This window comes from Vulpes vulpes, chromosome 14 (genome assembly GCF_048418805.1).
Source record: "Vulpes vulpes isolate BD-2025 chromosome 14, VulVul3, whole genome shotgun sequence".
Taxonomy (NCBI): domain Eukaryota; kingdom Metazoa; phylum Chordata; class Mammalia; order Carnivora; family Canidae; genus Vulpes; species Vulpes vulpes.
In genome coordinates, this window is record NC_132793.1 from 42,889,110 (window position 1) to 42,910,645 (window position 21,536).

The 21,536-nt window shown below is 39.1% G+C and overlaps 1 protein-coding gene across 21 annotated transcripts in view; it reads right to left on the minus strand.

The window, feature by feature from the left end:
* DZANK1 (double zinc ribbon and ankyrin repeat domains 1) overlaps positions 1-21,536 on the minus strand; it is a 66,696-nt gene that overhangs the window by 42,665 nt on the left and 2,495 nt on the right. For 20 of the 21 annotated variants that reach the window (XM_072736488.1, XM_072736478.1, XM_072736485.1 and 17 more), the window contains exons 3-8: positions 21,090-21,206; positions 17,825-17,978; positions 11,046-11,160; positions 9,535-9,631; positions 8,439-8,563; positions 3,357-3,442 (exon numbers count right to left, since the gene is read on the minus strand). In XM_072736488.1, coding sequence (XP_072592589.1) covers positions 3,357-3,442; positions 8,439-8,563; positions 9,535-9,631; positions 11,046-11,160; positions 17,825-17,978; positions 21,090-21,206 — 694 coding nt within the window. Of the gene's footprint in view, positions 1-3,356; positions 3,443-4,392; positions 4,557-8,438; positions 8,564-9,534; positions 9,632-11,045; positions 11,161-17,824; positions 17,979-21,089; positions 21,207-21,536 lie in introns of those variants that run through there. The other variant, XM_072736494.1, reaches the window with a different exon arrangement.

A 21,536-nucleotide genomic window follows, 5' to 3' on the forward strand; every position in this document is an offset into this window, starting at 1 on the left:
GTATGTAATAACTAAGGCATCTAAAGCTTTAGAACTAGTCAGGTGCACTTTCCACCCAATACCATTTCTTACCCTCTAATCTTACCTGATCTTTAACAAAGCATTAGTAATTCTAAGGAAAATCTCTATCTTATTGTGCTTTTTCGTAACTTTTAAATAAATCAGTTTATACAGGAAGGAAGGGGAGAAGGAAGGAAGAAAAGAAGGAAGGTAGGTCCATATAGAAAATAAAGAAGTAAAATAATTGCCTTTATTTACAGGAGAGGGGTGCAGGGCTAGCTCAGTTGAAAGAGCATTCAACTTTTGATCTCAGGGTTGTGAGTGTAAGCCCCATGTTGGTATAGGGGTTAAATAAATAAACTTAAAAAATATATATTTGTAGGTGACCTAACCACCTATATATATAATTCTACAGACTACCAAAAAAGCTAAAAGAATGAGTGAGCCTAGTAAAGTTCCAGGATGTAAGAACGCTACACAAAAATCCATTATATATTCCAGCAATAAATAATCAGAAATTTACACTTTAAAAGCAATGCCATTTACAACGGCATGAAAAAAATATGAAATACTTTGAAATCAATTTGACAAAGGTGTATAAAACCTGAGCACCGAAAACCACACAACACTGCTGGAAAAATTAAGGAAGATCTATACAAACGAGGAGATACCCCATTTTTCTGGACTATAAAGACTCAAAATTGTTACTAACATCAATTTTTCTTAAATTAATCTATAAATTAAATGCAATCCAAATCAACACTCTAGCAGACATTTTGCAGCTGTTGAGAAGCTGATTTTGAAACTTAAATTGAGGGACACCTGGGTGGTTCAGCGGTTGAGCATCTGTCTTCAGCTCAGGGGTGATCCTGGGATCCGGGATCGAGTTCTACATCGGGGTCTCAGCAGAGAGTCTGCTTCTCCCTCTGCTTGTGTCTCTGCCTCTCTTTCTATGTCTCTCGTGAATAAATAAAGAAATCTTTAAAATAAAATAAAATAAACTTAATTTGAAAATGCAAAGTACCAAGAATAGCCAAGATATTTTTGTAAAAAAAAGAAAAAAGTTGGAGATTTGATATTACCTAGTTTCAAGACTTATTATAAAGCTATGGTAATCAAGGCAGTGTGGTAGTAAATAAACATAGACATGTCAGTGGATCAGAATACAGAGTCAAGAAACAGATCCATAAAATCCCAAAAGTAGTCAATCAGGAAAGGACAATCTTTTCAAAAAGTGGTGCTGGAATAACCTCACACCATAATTAAATATGGATCATAAACCTAAATATAAAAGATAAAACTTCCAGAAGAAAACACAGAAGATAATCTTGTGAGTGGGATATGTCTTGGGTTTGGGAAAGACTTCTTAAATACGTCAAAAAAAAAAAAAAAAAAACCCCACTAAGTATAAAAGATACTCAAAACTTTAAATTGGATTTCATCAAAATTTATTTTTATTTATTTATTTATTTATTTATTTATTTAATCAAAATTTAAAAACTTTACCTCTTCAAAAAAATAATAAACTTTCTAAACAAATAACAAGCCAAGTCTGGGAAAAAATATTTGCAAAATATATATTAAAAAAGAACATGTTCAACTCTGTATTTAGGAGATACTGCACTCAATTTTTAAAAAGGGCAAAATGTTTGATCAGGCACTTTTCTGAAGAAGGTATAGGGATGGCAAAAAAGCACTTTTAAAGATGCTCAAAATCATTAGTCCCTAGGGAAATGCAAATGAAATCTACAAGCATCATCTCACAAGAATGGACAAGCATAAAAATTAAAGCATTGGTGAAGATGTAGAGAAAGTGGGATTCTCATACACTGCTGCTGGGAATATAAAATGGTGCACCATCTTTGGAAAACAGTTTAGCAATTTCTTAAAAAGTTAAACATACACCTATCATATGACCTAGGCATTTCACTTCAGGTACGTACTTAAGGAAAATGAAACTATATGTGCATATTATGACTTATATACAAACGTTCCTAGCTTTATCTGTAATGGCCCAAAACTGGAAACAACCTAGATGTCCATCAAAAGATGACTAAATAAACAGATTGTGATGTATCATACAACAAGATACTACTCAGCAATAAAAAGAAATAAATATTTGATACATACAGCAACATGGATGAATCTCAAAATAATCAGGAAAATGAAAGAAGCCTGGCAAAAAAGAGCACATACTGAATTATTCCACTTATGTGTGGAATCAAATGCAAACTAAGCTATAGTGACAAGAAGCAGATCAATAGTCGCATTGGGATAGGGAGGAGCACAAGAGAGGGATTTCAAAAGGGTACAATGCAGGAAACTTTTGGAGGTGATGGATTTGTTCATTTTCTTGGTTATGGTGATAGTTTCAAGGTTACATGCATAGGTCAATTGTACTTTTCTGCAAAATGAAGAATTTATTTTTTTAAGATTTTATTTATTTATTCATAGACAGAGAGAGAGAGAGAGGCAGAGACACAGACAGAGGGAGAAGCAGGCTCCACGCAGGGAGCCCGATGTGGGACTCGATCCCAGTCTCCAGGATCACACCCCAGGCTGCAGGCGGTGCCAAACCGTTGCACCAGCAGGGCTGCCCCAAAATGAAGAAATTAAATAAATGTTTTTACTTGACACACAATGTTAGATTAGTTTCAGTTGTACAACATAGTGTTTCGACTTCCTTATATGTTATGCTATGCTCACTACAAGTATCTCTATCATCTGTTAACATACAATGTTGTTACTACTGACTGGATTCCCTATGCTTTCATTCCTTGGCTTATTCATTCCATAACTGGAAACCTGTATCTCCCACTCCTCTTCCTGCAATCCCCCCGCCTCCAACCCCCTCTCCGCTGGCAACCATCAGTTTGTTCACTGTATCCACAAGTCTGCTCCTTCTGTTTGTTTATTCATTTGTTTTGTTTTTTAGATTCCACATATCAGTGAAATCATATGGTATTTGTCTTTCAGTCTGATTTATTTCACTTAGCATAATAACCTCTGGGTTTATCCCTGTTGTCACAAATGGCATGGCCTCATCCTTTTCATGGCTGTGTATAACGTTCTATTGTACAAATATACCACACCTTCCCTATCCATTCGTCTATCAATGGACACTTAGGTTGCCACCATGTCTTGGCTATTATACATAATGCTGTGATATACATAGGGGTTGACTGTATTTTTTTAAATAAGTGGTTTTATTGTATGTCAATATACCTTAAAAATTTGTAAAAAATGTAATGAAAACCAGTTGGATGAGCAAACACCTTTCTTATGTCTCATCCTTAAATTGTTTTGACAATGTCTCAGTAGGATTTAAGAAACAGTAAAGAAAATGTGATACTTACTTGAGAAAGTCTGTCTTTCTTTGAATTCTCATGATCTCTGTGCTTGTCAAACTCTTCTGGCCAGTTATGTGTGCAAAACTAGGGAACTACAATTAAGGATACATATAAAATGATGGTAAAAGCTATGGTATAGTAAAATTTCATTAAAAATTCATTTTAACATGTTGTCTTATCATATCCAGCACTCATCTTTTAAAAACCATGATGACAGAGTCATAAGTAATGTTTCCTCTAATACCCAACCTTAAAAAAATTAAAGTGCTGTCACAATTAGATATGTATATTTCATTAAAAACAAGAGTTTACAAGAAAAGATATTTGAATTTACCATCAGACAAACTGGAGTTTAGAATTTAAAAACCTAAGTTGCCCTCCATTTTTCTCAAATATTATACCCCTAAGAAACTCAAAGATTTACCTAAAAAAACACATGCAGCAACTGTCTGTTGTTATCCAAAAACATTTAACTCATTTTGATATATTTTTATTTGAGCATTCACTTTCTACCAGGCACTGTGTTTGACACAGGGAGGAGGGCAAAGATAAATATTACACAGTTCCTAGCCTTTAGGAGTTGATGAGTGCTGAAACACTGTGGGTTCAGTATAATAATGCATTTGTGTTGAGTCCCATGGGCCCCAAGAGGAAGAAATAATCACATTCATTTGCTCCAGGGGAGAAAGTTTCCCAGGGTGCTAACATCTGAGCTGGGCCTCAGAGAGTAAAGAAAGGGTTGTCAAATGGACACAAGACAATGGCAATCCCAAGCAGAGGAAACCCATTTGCAAAGGCATGGTGGTAGGGCAGTGCTTGGCCTATGCTGGGGCTCAGAGGTGTGATATGGTTTAGAGGTCTGAGTAGATGGAAAAGGAACATGGAGGGGAGGGGCTATCACTGGGGGAGGGTCTGACACTGCTAAAATGGCATGATGTAGGCATTATCTGCTTGACATTTCACAATGACCTCATGAGGTAGGTAATATCCTCATTTACAAAATTTTTTGTAATAGTTTCTTTTGATATAATTTTGAACTTACAGAAAGTCGTAGGGAGAGTACAAATAACTTCAGCATACCCAGCTTGACCAGTTCTTCATGTTAACATTGTGCCCGATGCACTTTGCTTTTCTCTCTCCGAATCATGTGAGAATGAGCAGCAGTTACAATGCCCTTCTGCCCCTATATACTTCAGTAGGCATGTCCTAAGAACAATCATGTCCTCTTAGACAATGATGCAATTATCGAAACCAGAAAAGTTAACGGCGACACAATACTATGATCTAATCCCAGGATCTTTATTCAAGTGTGATTGTTCATGCCAATGATGTTCTTCACACTATATATATTTTTCCTGGTCTAGGATCCAGTCCAATGTCACACACGGCCTTTTGTTGTCAAGTCTCTTTTCTTGTCTCCTTTAATCTGGAATTGTTCCTCAGTCTGTCTATATCTTTCATGATTTTGACATGTTTGAAGAGTAGCGGGTCATTTAATTTGTAGAATCTCCTTCAATTTGGTTTTATCTGATGTTTCTTCATGACTGGATTCAGTCATGCATTTTGGCACAAGTACCAGAGAAATGATACTGTGTCCATTTCAGTGCCTCATACCAAGAGGCACATATAATCTCCATTTATATGCTACGGGTGCTAGCATATGCTAACTCATTGAAGAAGCTAAGGCTCAGAAAGCTGGAGTCACTTGCTTGAGGTCACATCAACAGTATGTGAACTGTGTCACGCACCCAAGCCTATCTTACCCCAGTAGGGTCCTTGTCCACCACAATACCTGTGGGCTGAGCTTAGGACTTCAGAATTTATGCTGCAGGCAACGGGAACAGTCAGAGGTTTTGAGTTGCTTTTGTGTCAGATCTAACATGGCACAGACCAGATGTCACAAAGTGGTGGTCTACTGGCCAAATCTTGCCAGATATCGAGTTTCATTTGGCCTATATATATTAGTCCACACAGTGTATCAAAATTTGATTTAATTGTTAACATTTAAAATTAGGTTATAACACATAAAGATGCAGTTTTCTGGCTTTTCTTGCAAAATCATGAGATATGGCAACACTGTGCCTGTAGCCTTCTTGTCAATAGTTGGCTGGAGCTGAGGCAAGATAACCTATTCAGCTGACGGACATTCCACATTGCCACAGAACCCCCAACTCTTATGCCCTGAAACTAAAGCCCGGTATCAGCTGTAATTTATCTTCCACCCAGGCTATACCATGCATTTACTCTGCTGCCTCACCTCTGATGGTACCCCCAGGTCAGATGCTTAGTTCAGAGACGTCTTGTATTGCTGGTGGTTATTGACATGCTGTAATACCCACCAGTATCATTAAGTCTGATGCTTGCTGAAGTTAAAGTTAAAGCTGATGCTTCAGATGGGATTGAGCAGGAATATTGACAAGAATATCTTACCAAAAGGAATAAAAAGAGTGGAAGATCAATGTTTTGTGGTCCTTTTCTGGCGCCCTTGGTCCTCTGCATTCTAATAAAATTCCCCCAATGTGTCCGCATGTTCCTAGGATCCCTTTGGGGGATTCTAAATCTTAGAATCTTTACATATTGTCTTACTCTATCTTTCCTTTTGAAACAACTCTTAAATAACTAGGTGGCTAAGGTAATCCAAATAATAAAATCACTCTTTTTGGACATGTTACAGATTATTATGGTCACATGAGACTGTTTTCTGAAAATAGTTAGGATTGCAATTTGGTATATACTATTCATTCCTTGAAACGATGTTTTTTTATCTCAAAATCAATACTCTTATATACTACCCTGGCTACACTGGTGAACACTGCTCATAGTTGAATGATCATTAGTCCATTTGGTAACCAGGGAATTATTCTTCCAGAAGACTGCGAAGGGCAATCTTCTATTGCAGGGTGGTTGTCTTTTTGTTTACTGAGGTTTCCAGGAAGGCCTTACTAGGTCTGGTCCTCTGGCCTGGGCTTTGTGACCCTCCAGGAAATACAGTCAGTAGGAAGACAGAAGTACCCAGGAGGTCACACTGAGTTACACTACAGCAGTAGAGGCTGGAAATGAAGAAAAAGATTTGACCTTGGGATGAGGATGGTTGGTCTCTAGGCCAGGGATGCTTAGACTGAGCTGATCACCAAAATCTTGCATGAACTCCATCCCAGGCTTTTGGGATCAGGTTATCTAAAATGATTCCAGGAAGGTTTAGCTAGGAGGGTATATATATATATATATATATATATATAAAGTTCCTCTAGATGATTCTGATGTGCAACCAGGTTTGGGAGTCATGCTTTTTTATAATTGATAATAAGTGTGAGCAGCTTTGGGATCACGGGTACAACAAGAAGCAGTTATGGTTGGATAGAAAATGGGATTCCAGGTACCCTCTACTTAGGGCTCAGAATCAGAGCAAGGGCTCCTGGGTTGCCCTTAGATGCCAAAAGTCTAAACTGAATTTTATAAACACTGAAAAATCAGAGTGCTAGAATAATTGTAGTAGGCAACCAGTGTAAGAGAATCTTTGTGCTATATAGTAATTATGTATTGACATGGTTTTTATTTAGATTATAAATCACCTTCATCTTGTCAAATCCAATGGGCAAGTTGCTGTCCTTGTCTAATTTGAATCCTTAGTAACATTTGACATAGATGTCTACTTCTCCTTGAAACTCTTTCTTCTTTTGCCTTCTATGGCACCATTTCTTCCCCTTTGTTTTTCTTCCTACTTCTCAGGCTCTTCCTCATCTGTTCAACCTCTAAGTCAAGGATTTTGTCTTGCGCCATCTATTCTTCATGTGTACACTGTCAACAAGTAATCTCATTTAGACCCAAGCTTTAAATACCTTCTATATGGGATCCCTGGGTGGCGCAGCAGATTGGCGCCTGCCTTTGGCCCGGGGCGCGATCCTGGAGACCCAGGATTGAATCCCACGTCAGGCTCCCGGTGCATGGAGCCTCCCTCTGCCTGTGTCTCTGCCTCTCTCTCTCTCTCTCTCTCTGTGACTATCATAAATAAATAAAAAAATAAAAAATAAATAAATACCTTCTATATATTGAATATTTCTAAATATATATATCTATGGTCCTGACCTCTTCCTTGAGTTTGAACTTGCACAGAACAGTACTTAAGGCCTCCATCTGGAGGTCTAATGAGTCCTTTCATACCTGCTCCTCCCTAATCTTCCCCATCTCAATTAATAGCACCATCATTTCCAGATGCTCAGGCCAGAACCAGAGTCATCTTTAGCTCCTCCCTGTCCTTTATCCCATCCATCTGATCCTTTGCCCAAACCTGGTGGTTCTTCCTCCAAAACATACCTGGATTCCCACTACCTCCTACCATCACCACTGTTACAATCTTACTACAAGCCACCATCATCTCTCCCAGACCAAAAACCTTCTAAATGATATTCCCCTTTTATTCCTCTACTGCTTAAACTCCATACTGTGGCCAAAGAGAAAAGTTTTAAGTGCAAATGATATCAAGTTTTACCTTCCAAATAGATTCCCTTTACAATTAGAAGAAAAATCCAAACTCTGTGCAAAAGGCCTCAGGATCCTAGCATCTGTGATTCTCGAAATCATGCCTGACCATTAAAATCGCTTGGGGGTTAATTTTACTTATTTATTTATTTTAAAGATTTATTTATTTATTTGAGAGAGAAAGAGAGAGAAAAAGAGGAAATGGGCCAGGGGGAGAATTAGAGGGAAAGGGAAAAGTAGGCTTCCTGCTAAACAGGGAGTTCAACACAGGGCTTGAACCCAGGACTCTGAGCAAATACTTAAACAACTGAGCAACCTAGGCACCTACTATTTTAAAATGTTTGAGCGATGACTTACATGTTTCTTATCTGCCTGCCCTCACCCCAATAAAATGTAAGTTCCTGAACACCAGTGACTTTCTTGTCCAACACAGTATTCCCAGAACTGCAACAGTGCCTGACACATGGTGAAAAGGCTAGGGAACACTGCCTTGAAAGTATTTCATGGTTAGATTAAGAATATAGGAAGTATTCAATACTGTAAAGATTTTCTTTAGAAGTTACCTGAGAAAAAAAAAAGAGAAAAAAAAAAAAAAAAAAAAGAAGTTACCTGAGACTGCCAGGTGGGTGGTCTAGAACCTGATTCTTCATGGTAAGGTGGGATTTCCAGTGGACTCTCTGAGAAGCGAAGATCTTTCCACGTTTTAGAGTCAGTTCTTTCACCTACCTCAAAGTCTACAATTATTAAAAAAAAATCATTCTGTGAACATCTGTAATTATACATGTAATTATGCAAATGTATTCAGAGTTTGAAACCTTTTCAGGGACCACTGTCATCACATCTTTAATTAGACGTAGCAACTATATGAAGAAGCCCCCATTCAGTGAACTAGCACTGGGAAAGAAAAAATTAGCACAGACTGAGAAAATAAAAATCTGTCCTGCTACATTCTACAACACTCCACATCAGGTTGAGAAAATAGTTAAATCCAATTACAAGGTGAGCAGGAAACATGATTTCTCCCAAGGACACATTATAGCCGTAAAATGTCATAACAGCCCCACTTGAGTGGCTATTGTTTCTTACTTGCTAAGAAACCTGTTCTCTAAAACCAGGTTATCAGAAACTTTGCTGATTGAAATCATATCAGCAAGAATGAAACATCCAACTCTTGCCTGGAGGACATAAGTCACTTTGACACAGAGGAGCAGTTTCAATTTCTAACCCTGGTGCACAGCATCAGAAAATGGTCTCTGAACATAACATTCCACTTTTATTTTTGTAGTTTCCAAGATAAACAAAACCCTAGATCCCTTTACACTCCGTACTAGATGGTGCCATTTCACACGCAGGCCTGCTTTGCTTCGAGTTGGTCAAAACTGTCTTTCATTTAAATTTCACCCAAACTCCACCTGTCCCCCAAATCCTATAACCTTGTCTTTTCCTTTGTTTGGTGTGATGCCCAGTTCCTCTGCAGTGTGGTCTCCCTCACTGCAATGACTCAACAAATCTCACTTTGTTTGACTCCTTGATTATCCCTCTTGATCTTAAGCTGTTAGCAAGGACAGCACCAAGACTCAAATTATAACTTACTCTTCTATTCCAGTGTTTTTTATTCCAGCCCTTCTGCAGACAAGAACATGAGCAGTAAACCCATTTGGTGGTTCAGAATACTAAACCTTATCTTCATCCTGCGATGTCATACCTGTAGACTTTCTAAGGTTAACATTCCAATCCTGTTTATTTTCAGCATTCTTATATTTCTTCCATAGTTTTGATCCAACAAATCCATTTTTTATTTCCTAGGAATGAAAAGATTGCATGTCAATCACTTGATTACACCCATTGGCAATGTTAAAATGAAAAGTTGCAAGGTAGAGACAATGTCAAAGGGTACACATCTTACTTGAAAGGGTTAACAGTGGTTTTTACAAAATGACCTCTGTTGCATCTTACTCTGGAAACACACAACTTTGTACCTGGGCTGCTTGGGTGACAACATGTCTGGTTGGAAGGCTCCACCAGTCAAGTAGCCAAGACCAGCAGCAGGTAGCAGGACATGAAGGCAGAACGTTACAATAATGGGAGTCTAGGGAATAACAAAGGGAGCAGCAGATCCAGGAGGCAAATAAAGGGTGGGATCAGACCAAGATATGACTTAAGTACACTGCCTGCACATACATAGTCCTTATACTCTTTTCCAGGGACTCTCTCCCCCCATAGACTCAGGCCCTTTATGCCTAATTCAAGCCTGAGCACCTGCTGATGCATGTAGGCTTAGCCTCTGTTGTATGCCCCTGCCCATGGCAGATCCCTACCCTGATCACACTTGAGCCCCACACCATGCCTGCACCCCACTGCTCTGATATCACAGCCACCTCTCTGGGCTCTGGTCCATCCTTGGGCTGAAAGGATCCCCTCATAAACTGCTGATTATCCCCATCAAGACCTCCATGACTGCCACTTTTTTGGTTGATTGCCTTACCATGAAGCTATCCTGTTCTCTAGCCCTTGGATCTATTTCACTGATGGCCACAGCCCAGGGACTGAAGTTTCAAACATCCTTGTAGAAAAGTCCAGTTCACCCTCCGGAGAGGCAAGGCTTTGAGCTTTTCAGGGATAAATATTTCAGCATAATAGATGGCTATGGTCACAGAGGGTTTCTACTAGTCACTGCTCTTCCCATCCCACCTCTATGCAAGGCAGTAAGTATGGCAGACATGCTCTCTGCCACCTTGGAAATTACACTGCATGGGGAAGATAGATGATGAGCAAAGTAATCACATAGTGAAAACACTATATAAAAGTGGAAGTCCTGGATGCTAGGGGAGTAGTGATAGAACACAGCATACATAGTAGTTTGGCTGGAGTAGTATACAGGGGAGTCAGAGCAAGAAAGGATGACTGAGACAGAAACTGATTACTTGGGATGTCAGGCGAATGGTTTCCACTTCTTCAATAGGTAAACATGAGTCACTGAAGACACTGGAGCATGGGCCATGATTCTGGGCAGGAATTTCTAATGGGCAGGATGGAACCTGTGTAGGATGGACTGACCAACAGATGGGAAATCACTTTGCAATAGTTGCTACTGACCTCAATTATAAGGACCTGTGAGTACAGGTTCTCTTTCTCCCAAGAGAAAATGGGATCACTAAGAAAGAAGGAACCAAGAATGTGGTGACTATCTGAAAGTGTTACAGTTTCATTACGTACCTGCTTTGAAGAATCTTTGAGACCATTTTCAACATGGTTGTCTGAAGAGACTCTATTTGGTGCTTCGCAGACCACCTGAAACACCTTCGTTACAATGCCACTCTGTCTGCAGTCCCTGAAAATTATTCAAAATGGAAAAAGTCTCTGTGTTACATAAAGCTTCAAAGAAAAGATAGCTAGCAATTCAGATAGCTCTATAAAGTTCCTTGGTCTTGCTACTAAGGTTATTGTAATTTAAATTGGAGAAATCAAAATAGAACTTCTAAAGTCTTTCCTTACCTTATTCTCGTTTAGATTATATATTGCCAAAAAAGCACTCTGAACCATACTGGCTTCAAAAACAAATCTGTGGGTTAACCACGCTCAGCTGGGCAGCTCTTATTTGCCATCTCTCACATGGTCAAATGTCAGCTGGACTGGAGTCAGCTGAAACATTAACTCACCTGCATGTCTAAAATGTTTGCTTCCCTCATATTTAGAACCTGGGCTGGGATGACTGGAACAGCTGGAGGCTCGCAACTCATCTTTCTCAGTCTGTTTGTCCATCTGTCTGTGTTTCTTTCTCCCTCCCTCTTCCTGTGTTGAGCCTGGGCTTCCTCACAGAATGGAAGGCTCGGGGAAATCAGACTTCCTACATGAGGGCTGGTTTCCCCCAGGTTTGTGTTCCAAGAGATGAGAGCAGAGACTACAATACTTCTTTTGATCTAGCCTTAGTATCATTCCTGAAGCATTTTATTGGTCAAAAGGAAGTCATAGGGCCAGTCCAGGTTCAAGCAGAGGGGCTGCACTAGTAGGCATGGTTTACTGCAGAACCATTTTTGGAGATTAAATGTCCCACTCACAAGATTTCATACTTTAAATCTCAAACTACTCTAAAACAAAAAAATACCTATATACCATCCCATGTGAGTCAAGAGAATTTTCATTACCCCAGCTAAAGGTAGCATCTGTTCTGGCAGATTTTAACTACGTTTAAAAAATTTTTTATTTATTTATTCAGAGAGAGAGAGAGAGAGAATGAGGCAGAGACAAAGGCAGAGGGAGAAGCAGGCACTACGCAGAGAGCCTGACACAGACTCGATCCAGGGTCTCCAAGATCATGCCCTAGGCTGCAGGCGGCGCTAAACTGCTGCGCCACCGGGGCTGCCCAGATTTTAACTATTATTCCTTACATACTAACATTTTTTCAATTTATCCATAACATTTCACAATTCATCTTGTTCCTCTCTGATACAAGAGAAGTTCCGTGAGAAAGCAATGAAGAAGTACCCATCGCTAAAAACCGGTGGTTATTGCATTTCAGTACCAGCAGCTTACCTATATTCTCAATTTTTCAATACAGCTTTATTGAGGTATAATTTACATAAGATTCACCTATTTTAAGTATATAGTTTGAGGATAGTCAGTAAATTTATACAATAGTGTGACTATCACCACTATCTAGTTTTAGAACATTTCCATCACCCCAAAAAATTCCCTGGTGCCTGTTTGATGTCACTCCTTGCTACCAACTCCTACTCTAGGCAGCCACTGATCTGCTTCCTGTCTCTATAGTTTTACCTTTTCTAGACATTTAAAATAAATTTAACCATACAAATATAACCTAACAGGTCTGGCTTCTTTTACTTATTTTTTTCTGACGTTCATCTATGTACTTGTGATTGTATCAGTGATTTATTTTTATTAGTGAGTGGTATTCCATTTTATGAATGCATCACAGTTTGTATATCCAGCCTAGTTGATGGTCATTCGGATTTTTTCCAGTTGGGGGTTGTTACGAATAATGCCGCTATGAACATTCACATGTAAGTCTCTTTAGTGTCAGTCCTGATAGTTGGGTTTTCTCTTTTTTGTAATACAAGTGCCTGACTTAAGCTCTGATTGCCAAGGTATCCACTTCAAAGAGGGATCCACTTCAAAGACCGCTGTCTTGAATAACTGCACTGTCAGCCACACCACTAGATAAAGAATCAGGCTATTACCACTCCCAACCCCCAACCCCCATCCTGAGGCTCCACTTACACAGGTATAGAGTTTTTAAAATACAAGCATGCCCTTTGTGTTGGGTCACACAACAGCAACCTGTTAGCCCCTTTGTTAAGAATTTGAATGACAGGGATCCCTGGGTGGCGCAGCGGTTTGGCGCCTGCCTTTGGCCCAGGGCGCGATCCTGGACGACCCGGGATTGAATCCCACGTCAGGCTCCCGGTGCATGGAGCCTGCTTCTCCCTCTGCCTGTGTCTCTGCCTCTCTCTCTCTGACTATCATGAATAAATAAATAAAATCTTTAAAAAAAAAAAAAAAAAAAAAGAATTTGAATGACAACAAACATAACAGCTACTACCTCTGATCTTCACAATGACTGTCAACTAAGTTTTATTAATCTCATTTAATGAATGAGGAAACTGAGAATCAGAATTTATTCAAATTAATAAGTTCCTTTTATTCAAAGAGGAGTAAGAGAACTGGGATTAAAGTCCAGATCTGAAGGCCAATGAACTCCATCCTCTGTCCCACACTCGAAACTACCCCTCTCAAAGCAGTGCTCTTCTTGCTTCTGTTGATGCTTATGGAGGTGACATCTGGATCTGAATCTCTTCTCCACACACTACATACTGCTTGGGGCTGCAGATGGATGCCCACGAGATGCCCTGGTAACCTGCCAATCAATTTACTGCATTAACCATTATTGTAAAACTGTAAAAAGTCCCTCACTGAAGAAAAATGATTGTTCTCAGGGGACTCTGACTCCCCCAACTACCTACCTTCAATTTGAGACAACTTTTACCTCAGCCCAGCTCAATCTATCTTGACACATAAAGTAATTGACAAATAAGGGAGAACCACACAAGTTCATTATCAAAACACTATGATATCAAAGATAGGAAGTTCCTGACCATGAAGGTGGCTTTTAAAGAAGCAAGACAGGGATCTCTGGGTGGTGCAGTGGTTTGGCGCCTGCCTTTGGCCCAAGGCGCTATCCTGGCGACCGGGGATGGAGTCCCACATCAGGCTCCCGGTGCATGGAGCCTGCTTCTCCCTCTGCCTGTGTCTCTGCCTCCTCTCTCTCTCTCTGTGACTATCATAAATTAAAAAAAAAAAAAAAAAAAATTAAAAAAAAATAAAGAAGCAAGACAGATGTCAGAAAGTTTACAGACCCTGGACTAGACCATCAATATGGACCATCAAAACCCAACACCTGGGGTGGCTGAGGGGCTCAGTTGGTTAAGCATTCAATTTCTTTTTTAAAGATTTTATTGATTTATTCATGAGAGACAGAGAGAGAGAGAGGCAGAGACACAGGCAGAGGGAGAAGCAGTCTCCATGCGGGGAGCTCGACGCGGGACTTGATCATAGGATCACGCCCTGGGCCAAAAGCGGTGCTAAACCGCTGAGCCACCCAGGCTGCCCAAGTATCCAATTCTTAATCTCATTTTAGGTCTTGACCTCAGGGTTGTGAGTTCAAGCCCCGCACTAAGCTAAAACAAAACAATCCTGACACCCATCCTGACTTGCTGAAATGTTCCCGAGATCCCAGCCCCTCCCGTTAATCCATGTTCTCTACTGACCATGCTCTGATGTGAAAATTCATGTACATACATTTGGACACATGAAAGTACACATACGACAGTGTCCTTTCTTTCATTACAGAATATCATATTTTAATAAAAATAAATTTCAAAAAAGTGGCAATGGTCAAATCTCTTTAAATGGACACATCTTTTTTTTTTTTTTTTTTTCCCCATTAATGTGTCAGCTGCCACCCTTGCTTGCATACTGGAATCATCAGGAAACTTTAAAAATACTGATGCCTGGGTCTCATCCCAAGAGATTGTTATTTAGTTGGTCTGGAATGTGTGACCTGAGCATGGAGATTCTACAAAGCTCCCTGGGTGAATCTGATAGGAACCCGTGGTAGATTGGTACAATAGTAGTCTCTGGTGCCCCTGTGCCCCTGCTGAATCCCCTCACATATTGACTTGGGTGTTGCCCAGTGACTTGCTTTGGCCAGTGAAACATTAACAAATATGATACAAGCAGAGACTGGAAGTTTTTCCAGTCCAGTTTTTCTGTGCATTCGAGCTTGCCCTTTCTCTTACAGCTTTTGGAACTGAATGAAAAAACTTCAGTTACCCAGCTGGAGTCCCAAGGTTCAGCCAACTGCCAGCACCAATCACCAGAAATGTGATTCAAGCTTTCTTAGTCTCAAAGTGAGCCAAAACATGACTGCAGTCAGGTCAGGGACCCGGGAAAGATCAGCAGAACAAGAACCTGGCTGAATACATACAAAATGCTGATCCACAGAATAACGAGCAAATAAATGTTCTTTTTAAGACACCGTCAGGGTGGTTTGTTATATAGCAATAGCCAACTGATTCAGCAGCCAACGTTGAAAAGCACTGGTTACATGATAATTTTGGAGATTCTTTATTATTTATGTTTATTTATCAAAAGGGCAAAGCTCACTGCTAAGTTCTGGAAGCTACAAAAATTATTAACATAAACACTACTACAAACCATGATTGAATCACCAGGGGCAATGAATGCTAAAATTGGGTTTGTTTTCAAATGACTTAATCGTGAGACCCAAACCAGATAGAAAGCTTATAGTAGAGAAGAATTACATATCAGTACCTTTTGGAAACTGAGCTGGGAGAGAAAGAGACTGGGGCTGCCCCCCAACCTGACTTCTTCATAACAAAGACATCCATAGGGTCCCTGGCAGAGGGCTCAGGGAAGGACGAGCCAGCTTGCTCCATGCAGTGAGCACTTCTTGCCCACCACTCACTCCTTCCTGGCCAGCTCTGGTCATTACTCTTCTCCAGGTCCGTCCTGACACATTTTTAAACAGTATCAAAATACTACAGCGTAGGGATACTGGGTGGCTCAGTGATTGAGCATCTGCCTTTGGCTCAGGTTGTGATCCTGGAGTCCTGGGATCGAGTCCTGCATGGGGCTCCCCACAGGGAGCCTGCCTCTCCCTCTGCCTATGTTTCTGGCTCTTTCTCTGTGTCTCTCATGAATAAATAAAATTTAAAAACAAAAAACAAAAAACCCAAAATACTATAGTGCACTCATATATTCTAATTTGTTTCCACTTATAGCATAAATATTTTCCTGTATCCCTCAAAACTTCACAAACATAATCTTTCCTCTTAACCTGTTAGTGGCCTTTAATTGTTAACACTCTCATTTCAAATCCTTTTCCTCTCCTTAAGAAATTAGTTGCCTTAAATGCCTAGAAAGAGGTCTGAATGCAGCAGTATAATTTCCATAAAGAAAGTTTATTGCATTTAAATACGTTTTTTTAAAGATTTTATTTAATCATGAGAGACACAGAGAGAGAGAGGCAGAGGAAGAAGCACCCTCCCCACAGGGAGCCCGATGTAGGACTCAATCCTGGACCTCCGGGATCATGCCCTGAGCCAAAGGCAGATGCTCAACCACTGAGCCACCCAGACATCCCTAAATACATTTATCACAAATGTATACAACCACAAATATTTCTGTCTTGAAGACTCAAATACATTTTTGTATAAATACTTTCCCTAAGCTGAGTACACTTGAAATACTAACAGTGTTTTCAGAACAGACACTAAGTGGTCACAGAGCAAGATAGTGAGAGGCATAAAGAATGACCTTATTTAAAAAAAAAAAAAAAAAGAATGACCTTATTTTAGAGTCTTATGCAAGCTAAATTATATCCTCTGAATTACACAGTAATTATTGCTTCATCTTACTACTTCCTGCAACTTATAAAAGGGCCTACCTTACAGCATTAGGCACCAGAGTATTTTGCTGGTTAATTTTTAATAATTTAGGTGACTTTATTTTGACAGAAATGGTTTGTCAAGTGAAAAAAAAAGGCATTTTTCAAATCTGTAATAAGGGATAGTAATGTGAATGAGGGGTTTGTTTTGTTTCATTTCGTTATTATCTTATTCTTTTTAAAAATTTTCAAATGCCAAAGCAGGCATCTGTGCAGGGAATTTGTTCTCCTCAAAAGCCATGCAGTAGCTCAACCACCAGGGGGAGCCTAGAGAGTTTTTTTTTTTTTTTTTCTTTCTTTCTTTCTTTTTTTTTTTTTTAAATATCTGCCCAAAGCAAAGTATTGGTTTGGGGCTTAAAAGTGTTCCCAAAAATGTGAGTAAACCTGTCCTGCTGTGCAGAATAATTCCTCTATCACAGATACATAGACTTGCAAAGCTTTTTTTTTCTCTCTACAATACACAGTTGGCCAAATTAACTGTTGTTTCTATATTTGAAAATTGGAAAAAATCATTGAGTAGGAAAGAAAGAACCAAAAAAATGAATAAAGGAGCTAATGTCCAACAAAATAAAATGACAGTAGCCCTGAAGGCCAATTAAGTCAATACAAAATAAAATAGATAATGAAGGTGGTGGTTGTAGGCCATGTCTTGTGGAATAAAAGAACCATCCACTAAAAACAGGATTTTCTTCATAGCTAGGTGAATCACTTTAAAGGTCAAACCCTGAAAAGGCTCCCCCTTCCCAAAATCCCAATGTAGAATTCAAAAGAAAAACAGTGTTAACATACAGAACACCTCATCAAGCTATACTCTCGTGATTTGTGCACTTTATGGTACACCCCAGTAAAAGACAAAACACAAAAGTTATAGGTATATATTGAAATTAAAATAACTTTTCCTTCACTGCCCTTCTAATACAGCACTTGTTCTCACGTGAATAAATAAATAAAATTAAAATGTAATGTCATTATATTACCAATTATTTTCATCACCATGCTCTTAACTTACTTAGAGACTGCGACAGCTTTAATTTGTATTTTTCCATCAGGCAGAGTAATAGGCTTCGTATACTTAAATGTATTATTTTCACCATAACCAATCTTCTTTAGAAATTCAGGTTTGCTGCCATCCAGGGTATAATATATCTTGACATCTGGGGTGTCTGAAAAACCCAAAATAAGATAACTGTAATTAACAGTAAAGTAGCAAAGTCTTTGAATAATGCCTGTGGGTCAGTTAATTAATGAGATTTGTTAAATATTATAGGAATGAGTAACAATAACTAGCAATAAGTGAGTTATTTCTCTGTGCCAGGCACTATACCTTATATGAATTAGCTCATGGCATGTGTACAACCCTATGTGACAGGTTCCATTTTAGAACTCTTCATAGACGAGGAAGCTGAGTCCCCAAGAGATTAAGGTTTGTTCAATAACAGCAGAGTTGTGGTTTCACTTTGGCTATGGCCTATGCTCCATTCACTTTGGCTATGGCCTGCTTCTCCCTCTGCCTGTGTCTCTGTCTTTCTTTGTGTCTCTCATGAATAAATAAATAAAATCTTTAAAAATATACATTTATATCCATTCAAGCATGCATATATTCTTATTCTCCCCTCTCTTTTATTTTATTTTTTAAAAATATTTTATGTGGGGCAGGCTCCATGCAGGGAGCCCAATGTGGGACTCAATCCCAGGACTCCAGGATGGATCATGCCCTGGGCAGAAGGCAGGCGCCCAACCACTGAGCCACCCAGGGATCCCCTTCCCCCTCTTTTAATACAAATGGTGACATACCACACCCTGTTCCACACACTTCTTTTTTCATTGAACAGTATCACCTTGGATAGTGTCCTATACTGGTATACAGGGTGTCCTCGCTCTTTGTTATGACTGTATTCTGTCCTTATAGAGATGAACCAATATTTAACCAATCCCCTACAGATGCATAGTTAGGTTCTTTTTCTTTTTCTTTCTTTTTTCTTTTGCCATCACAAGTACTGCAATGAATATCTTTGCATAAAGTTCTTTTAATATCTGTAAAGTATGTGGAACTAGTATTACTCAGTGAAAAGATATGTACATTTGTAATTTTAGCTAATAAGGTCTAACTTCCTTCTCTTTATGGACACTGAAACAATTTACATGGTTACCAGCAATGCATGAAAGTAGCTGTTTATCCACACGCACCCCTAGAGTGTGTTATTAATTTTTCTTTTATTTTTGCCATCTCCTAGATATAAAAAAAAAGCAAAAAACCTGATACTCACATGTCTTACATTTTTTAGTAAGATTCATTCATTCATTCAACAAATATTTATCAAGTACCGATTATGTGCCAGACACTGTTCTAGGAACTCGGAATAGACCAGGAACCAAAGTCCCTGTTCTCAGGGAGCCTCTATTTTAGGAAGGACATACAAACAGTAAACAAAACAAACAAACAACAAATAAATATATACATGGTGTCAGGTGGTGACTAAATACCATGGAGTAAATAAAGCAGGGGTAAGGTCTGCTCAGCAAGTAGGTAAAGAGATGGGTAGATGTATATTCCCCTATCTTTAAAAGACATTTATACACTTTCTTTCCTATAAAATGTCCTTTCACATCCTTTGCCCACTTTTCTATTGGGCTACTACTCTTTTGTTATTACGTTGTAGAACTTATTTATTTATTCAAAAGATTTTATTTGAGTACATGTATGCAACTGGGGAGAGGGGCAGAGGAAGAGGGAGAAGCAGACTCCCCACTGCGTGCAAAGCCCTATACACTGGGCTCTATCCCAGCACCCTGAGATCATGACCTGAGCCAAAATCAGAAGTTCAACTGACTGAGCCACCCAGGATTCCCAAACCTCTTTACTTATTAAACATTTTAAATATTGGGACGCCTGGGTAGCTCAGTGGTTGAGCGTCTGCCTTCAGCTCAGGGCATGATCCCAGGGTCTTGGGATGGAGTCTCACACCCGGCTCCCCAGGGGAGCTTGCTTCTTTCTCTGCTTATGTCCCTGCCTCTCTCTCTCTGTGTCTCTCATGAATAAATAAGTAAAATCTTAAAAGAATTTTAAATATTAGGGAATTCAGATCTCTATCATTCATATCGTCATTTGTCAATGATGATCTACCTTCTCCCAAGAGTTATGGGCAAATTTATTGAGATTTGTTTTTCGTTTGAGATTTTATTTATTTATTCATGAGAGACACAGAAAGAGAGAGGCAGAGACATAGGCAGAAGGAGAAGTATCCTGCCTGCAGGAGCCCAATGTGGGGCTCGATCCCAGGATCATGCCCTGAGTCAAAGGCAGAAGCTCAACCACTAAGCCACCCAGGCACCCCATGGCTTGAGAATTTTTAAAAATAATACTAGTTTTTAAGATAAAGTGTGATATAAAGTATTCTTAGTTGGAATTTGTCTAGGAAGCACAGGGGTTACCAGAAATATAAAGAAACATACTTTACTTATTAATTATCAAAACATAAATTAGAATTTCAAAGTCTTTTTAAACATGTATTTGTTCATATGTTTTATCTATAAAACTTTCCTGGGGCACCTAGCTTCTTTTCAAGCCCCACACTGGACACAGAAATTAAAAAAAAAAGTTTTCCCTTCTCCTTTGTTTACTTTATATATACCTATGTATATACGTAGATATATATGTATATATAAGTATGATATGTGTATATATGCAGTTTTATCATTACCAGGAAATGTATTCACTACTTTCTTCCTGTAATAGTAGTTAAGATTTATTTTGGCATTACCATGCACCAGACCCTGTGCACCTCACAAGTCATTTAATCCTCACAGTAGCTCTAAATGGTAGATACTATTCTCACTAACAATGAGAAAACTGAGACTCAGACAAAGTCATGTATCACTAGAAGTTATCAAAAGCAGAATTTAATCTCCAACATGACTGACTGGAAATTCTGTGTTAGTGGGTCAAATTTTTTATCCCAGCAAAATAACAAGAATCCAGGGAAAGGCTGGGGAAGAACTTGGACATCTTACTTTGGTTAATGTGAGTCAAGGCATTGCCGCAACTGTGTACTGATACATATGAAAGGTTGGTGAAAGCCAACCGCTTTAATATAAATGTATACCACTTTATAAACCACCAAGTACAAATTTTGGAACTTTTCAAATTTTGGTACTTTTATGAAATTCCCAAGGTCCTAATTGTAGAAAGCATGCAATGTGATAAATCAATGACCAGATGAACATACGGTATAGCAATGTTGTGTCACATGCTTTCAAATATATTTGATTCTTACCGGATTTCATTTCCAAAAGTGTGTTGTTATCAATTTCATGGTTGGCTTTTCCAGGCAGAGGCACTCGCAATGGTATGATCTGAGGGACACACACTGAGCCAGCAGTCATTTTCTCTCCTTACGTTAAAAAAAAAAAAAAAAAAAAAAGGATGAAAATCAATTCCAATGGGCACCTTTTTGAACACAAAAACTGAAGAGAAGCACTTTGTATAAACACAGCAAAACTAGTAAAAACTAAAGAGAATGCCACCTAGAGCACCTGGGTGATTCAGTTAAGCATCTGCCTTTGGCTCAGGTCATGATCTTGGGGTCCTGGGATCTAGCCCTGCATCAGGCTCCCTGCTCAGGGGGAGCCTGCTTCTTCCTCTCCTCCCCGCTTGTGCTCTCTGTCCCTATATCTGTCTCTCTCCATCTCAAATAAATAAATAAAATCTTAAAGAAAAATAA